Source organism: Morone saxatilis, unplaced genomic scaffold, assembly GCF_004916995.1.
Source record: "Morone saxatilis isolate NCDOM2014 unplaced genomic scaffold, NCSU_SB_2.0 Contig24, whole genome shotgun sequence".
Taxonomy (NCBI): Eukaryota; Metazoa; Chordata; class Actinopteri; family Moronidae; genus Morone; species Morone saxatilis.
Genome location: NW_023339807.1, coordinates 25,957,746 through 25,963,526, shown reverse-complemented (window position 1 = coordinate 25,963,526; position 5,781 = coordinate 25,957,746). Strand labels below are relative to the sequence as shown.

Below are 5,781 nucleotides of genomic sequence, written 5' to 3'. Positions count from 1 at the left end.
CCCAAACCGTGTTTTAATCTGTTCATGGTTCTGGAAAATGGACTCAAACAGGCGGCAACCAACGCAGCTGCACTTCCTCTAATGTCCACTAGATGCGACTATATCTACTGAATTAAAGTGAAAACTAAAATATCAGCTCTGAGGGCAGTTTCTCAGTTTCATTGTTCCACCTCCAGGATTCAGCGTCTGAGGCAGATCACGGATCAGTCTCTCCAAGAAGCTGCAGGAAGTAACGTAAATCTAACTAATCCTGTTGAATTCTTCGTGAAAAATTTGATCAAATCACTGCAACTGTTCCTGTGAGTGTCACCGATCACAGCAAGGTTTTATTCTCACTGGAACTCTATTTCATCCCAGCTTAAACACTCATCTTATTGGCCGCCATATTGCTCTTAAATCAGCCTTATACATCCCAGAAATTAGATTATAGAGATTTAATTCTCTCTGGAACGAGGGGTTCCTGAAATGTGGAGAATTTCTTTTAGAAAAGCTGCAGTGAAATAATTTTCCTGGAGGGAGCGATGCGATACCTGTGGTATGAAAGGTGTGTTATGTTTAATCCGCCTCGACAGGTATTGTGGTCACAGTCAGCGGGACTCGCTGCTGCTCGCTTCTCCCGTCTGAGCTCGATGCGACTCCACCACCTCACCGCGGAGATCCAGTCCCTTCTGGTGCCTGTTGGGGACAACTCAGTCAGGTGTGACGGACCTTTATCATTGTCCGTCAGCTTTCGTCCATCCTGACATCATCCTCTCCGTCAGGTTCGGCGTTTTCAGTCCTGCTCTTTACGGTTATCTTCCACTCATCGCCGACTTCCTCTCCTATCACTATCCTGGTCTCTCGTCTCTCCTTGCTCATCTCCTTCCTGTCCTGCTCTGTCTCCTTTCCTTCCTCCTCACTGTCCTCCTCTAGCTTCTTAATGTCCTCTTGCCTGTCATCATCTGCCTCCTTGCGCTCCCTTTCTGTCTCCTCCTTGTCTTCCACACATTTGATTACGTCTTTTCCTTCCTTTTCCGTGTCCTCCAGCCCATCACTCTCCTTTGTTTCCTCTCCTTCTTCTTCCATCTCCTTCCTGTCCTCCCTCATCTCTTTCCCTGTCTCTTCCCCGTCCTCTTTAATCCCCTTTTCTTCTTCTTTGTCCTGCTGTTTCTCCTCTGACGTCTCTTGTTCTTGTTCCTCCTCAGTGTTGTCTTTGTCTTCCAGCTCGAGAAGCTCAAGAGAACTGGCCTCCAGAGCTCCAGCCCCCAGCAGGGTCTCTGTCAGGGTATTGAGGAGGTCTGACTGGATCTCCTCTGGTTTCTGACTCATTGTCTTTTCCACCACCTCTTTCTGCCACGGTAGGAGGCCCGTCACATGAAACGACTTCTTCCAAAGCAGTGGGAGTTTGTTCAGGTGTGTCAGGGCCTCGACCACCCAATTAACCAGCAGCTGGGCGACGTTTGCTTGAAGCTGTTGGGGTGACGGCTCTTCCAGCTCCTTTGGGTTTCCAGCGGTGAACTTTGCCCAGCGTGACAGCAGGAAGCGCTGCAGAACTGGCTTCATGCAAATCTCCAGGGGCTGAAGATGGAAGGAGCAGCCTCCGGGAATCACAGCCGGGAGAGTACCCGATCCACTGACGGAAGTAAGGAATGAATCTCCTAAGTGTTCCCGGTGTCGGTCCAAGACCAGCATTGATTTGCTGGGCTGAGTTGGACCAGACACATGCTGTAGCCAAACTTTGTTAGTCCAGAGATCCAAGGCTTCTTCTACTAACAGACTCTCTGGGCCGGCCTCCAGCAGGATGAACTCTGGCAGGGCTTTCTCAGCCAGCTCCCTGTTCGCCAGCACCAGGGACGGCAGCATGGTGCCATCGGCCAGCACCGTCAGGTACACAGTGACCAGAGGTAAAGATCCAGTGAGTTCCAGGGCCTCCGAGCAGCGAGATTTGTCCTGAACTAACCTCAAGTCCACAAAGAGACACAGCTCATCCATTGCAGCTACAGTGCTTTCGGACAGCTTGTTGACCTGAATGACCTTCTGGGTAAATTCCCTGAAGGACTTGATCTTTGCCTCCAGGGAAAGTGGCAAGGCACGAGCCAGCGTGACTTCCCTGCCAATGCTCCGTATGCCGAGCCGATGCTGCAGCATGAAGCTCACCGCCCAGTCGTAGGAGATGCGGAAAGAGTCACTGAAACCTCCCTTCTTCTTCAACGTAGAGGCTTTGTGGAAGAGGTTGCTCTCTGTAATTGGAAGCTGCTGCTCACGCATGGACAGTACCCAGGCCACCATACGGTCAACGCCGTCGGCTTGGACTTTCTGTTCCTGTTCAGTTTGCTTCAAACGCTTCCTGGCCTCCTTCAGCCAGGACCGGATGAGCTCCGTGTCAGTTGAGAAGACCCTTGAGGCTTGATGGAGTCCGTCACACAGAGCGAACAAGGCGATCCTCAGCTGACGGGCGGTGAGGAAATCATCGCGTTCTTTAGAGGCAGACGAGACGGTTGCTGGTTGGGCGTGGCCGTTCGTTGTTGACAGCAGGTGAGACACTGGACGTTTTTCTTTTTTGAGAAATTCTTCCTTAATATCTTCAGTTTCTTCATCAACGTCGTCCAGATCATCCAGTCTCTCATCTTCGGAAAAGTCTAAGTCCTCCACAGGGGCCATTGCCCCGTCCACATTGTCCTGAACCTCGATCACCTCGACTGCTCCACTACAGCACAGAAAACCAAAGGTACAGGTGTCAATATTATTGCAGAGGTCACAGCATTAACTCAAAACACTCATGTTCAATTCAATTTACAAATTATTACCTTATTCTGTCCTTGAGAAATCCAACTTTAGTTGATCCTGTTGAAAACATCAAATGTATCTTTAATTGTGTAAAGCAGCAATAAACCAATTTCTCAGTTATAGAACAAATGAACTGTATAAAATACTGACCTTTGTTCAGAGGTGACAGGCCGTGATATTCCCAGAAGCACCTTGGCTGATTGCACAGGTTGGCTTTACAGACAAAGCAGCCGAACACGCTCTCACGGCGAATGTTCCTCAAGTAGCAGTTCTTACACCTCTTGGTGATGTGGCTGATCTTTGCCATCCTGTGTCTGTGTTTAACTGGTTCGTCCGCCACCTCCACCCTCATCCCGCGGGAGCTGGCGATCTCAATGGTCTCAAAGTATTTCTGAGCACACTTGGCGAGCTGGTTGCCCAAACGTTTGCGGAAGTTGACCTGAGTAAAAAGGCCGTCTTGTACCCAGGCAGGTGGGTTCTCTTTGCGGCTCTCCCGCAGCACGATGAAGGCATTGACGATGCTCAGGTTCACCAGAAACCAGAAGAGGCTGCGCCAGTGTCGGTCCTGGGGGATTCCTCCCAGTGGGTTGCAGGCCAGCAGCTGCTTGCAGATGTCAACCCCTCGCATGTTCTCCTGCAGGAGGCGGAATGCCATGGGGCGATCAATGGGGTCTAGTTCACCCACTTTGGTCTGAGACCTCCTCCAAACAGTGTCCTGTTCACCTGGAGCTGCATTAGTTGACAAGCAGCCCATCTCCTTGGTGTCCCTCCAACGGGTGGCCAGCAGAGGACCAAACTGCCTCTGCAGGAAGTCTCCGGGTTTCTCCAGCTGGCCCTCCTCCCACAGCTCTGCAGGCAGGATGGGGTTGGGTGGAGGAAAGGAGCTGGAGGCGTAGATGCCCTGGTCCAGAAGCTTCTGCATGAGTGGGACAGACGTAAGCGAACTAGCCAGGAAAAGGTGGTGGTGTTTATCCTCCAGACCCTTCACCAGCTCCGGCACCACAGTGAAGCCCGGCTCCTGGCCGACCTTCTCTCCCACCTGGATGAAGAAACGGTGGCAGTAGCCGGACTTGGAGTCACAGAGCAGCCACACCTGAGGCTGGGTCTTTGGGTTGCCCTTGGTGCTGCAGCTCTCCTCCTCCAGGCTGGGCAGCAGCGCCCTGTCGATGGCAAGACAGCAGTTTGGCCGGTAGGTGTTCCACATTGCTTCACCCAGGGTGTCCAGCATCGGCCTGAAGATGTGGAGCGAGTCGCTGGACTTGCCGGTGCCACGATACTCGTCTGTGGTGAAGCTGCCCATCCGGATATTGGCAGCAATCTGCTTGAAGCGTTTGAAGCTCATGGCTCGGTAGAAGGTATAGCTGTTGTCGTAGTGACTCCAGGACCAGTAGTGCGATGGGTCGGGTAGGTTCTGGATCCCCATCAGGATAACCAGGCCTATGAAACCTTTGATCTCGTGGGTAGTGACTGGGACCCAGTCTAAGTAGAAGGAGCCCAGGAACTGGGAGGTCTTGACGTGGGCGTTGGTCTCGTTGGTGATCAGCTCCATGAGTGATGCAGGAAAGAGCAGGTTGAAGAAGTCGATGGCGTCGCTGTTCTTGGACAGATAGTGACGAGGCCCGCTGCTCTGCGTGAATGGGACGATGGTGGACTCAGCGCTGTCACTCTCTGTTGGATGTTTCCAACAATTTGCTGACCTCCAGGATGGATCAGACAAATCTTTGTTCTGGTCTGATTCCTTCTCTTCTGAAGGTCCTTCATCATTGTGGCAGAACTGGATGTCAGGTTCAATGTAGGCTGAAAAGAAGGGACAATTAAAGGACAATTAAACTTCTTTTACCATCTTAAACAGTAATTCACTGTAATTATTTTTAGAAACATCAATCACTAATAATCAGGTATAAAAATGTCAGCAGAAACATCCTACTGCGTCACGATGTTCAGTAAGTTGGGTGGGGCCTAGTGGCCGACATAGGCCATTTGTATTGTTGTATTGGGCACCACATATAACCCAATTTTATTCAGATATCTTGAGGTCAGGGGTCAAGGGATCCCTGTGAAAATGGCCATTCCAGTTTTTCCATGGACAAAATCTAGTCCAACTTTAGAGCCCCCCTCCTCCCCTTTCCTATGTGTGAGGTCATCTAGTTTCATATGATACCAGTATGATCACCAGGTCAGTGGTGAAGGGATGAATGAACTCAACGGTTCCTCTCTAAGTTGGCAGTGGATCATGTTAATCATGAGACATCCTGACATGTGAACACACTGATCCAGATACAACACTCCTTCATTTCCTCAACTTCCAGCTGTCAGGGAGCGAGTGGAGACTCTGAACATTCAGTCAGGTCAGGTTTATTTACTTTGGCTCCAGCTGAAGCCAGAAGTCGGACGCTGCCAAGAGCTATGGAGCAACAGGTCTGTGGAAAGCTCCGGGCGTCCTAAACCTAACTCTTGATTTAATAGCTCAGTTAGTGTTTACAAACCCAGCATCAGGAAACATAAAGTTCAACAAGAAGTTGAGTGCGCTGATATCTGCAGACTGCGTTAGTGCTCGTATCTCTGCTGGTTCCCCTTTGTCCTTTATTGTTATCTGAGAGAATATTCTGAATAATGAACTGAAGATACTCATTGGAATATTTACTGTAAAGGTTTGATGACGAAGGAGGAGCACAATGTATTCACCAAAATAAAAATTATTATTACTCAGTGTAATCTTAATAATAACAAGACTTGTATCTCATTATTACCATCAAACCTCGCACAAAGATTGTCCCAGTTAATGTTTCCTTAAAATAACACAGGTTGCACAAAACAAGTCTTACAGGACAGGAAAAAAAACCCAACAGGCCTTAATGTCCCTGTTACCATGGACCACCCACAGTCAGTTTGTCCATAAACTACAGGAGACACAGCGAATAAACACAGTTCCCAGAGTGTGTGTGTGTGTGTGTGTCTGTGTGTGTGTGTGTGTCTGTATAGGTGTGTGTAGATTAGTGTGTGTGTGTGTGTGTG

At 49.7% G+C, this 5,781-nt stretch overlaps 2 protein-coding genes across 2 annotated transcripts in view; both read right to left on the bottom strand.

The window, feature by feature from the left end:
- The window catches only part of LOC118336472, a 744,338-nt gene that overhangs the window by 694,653 nt on the left and 43,904 nt on the right, over positions 1–5,781 (bottom strand). The gene's annotated exons all lie outside the window — the stretch shown is intronic.
- Positions 568–5,781, bottom strand: part of pogzb (pogo transposable element derived with ZNF domain b) — a 7,040-nt gene continuing 1,826 nt past the window's right edge. Inside the window, exons 2-4 of the mRNA XM_035673209.1 lie at positions 2,917–4,563; positions 2,787–2,823; positions 568–2,686 (exon numbers count right to left, since the gene is read on the bottom strand). Coding sequence (XP_035529102.1) covers positions 724–2,686; positions 2,787–2,823; positions 2,917–4,563 — 3,647 coding nt within the window. The 3' untranslated portion in view covers positions 568–723. The remainder of the gene's footprint in view (positions 2,687–2,786; positions 2,824–2,916; positions 4,564–5,781) is intronic.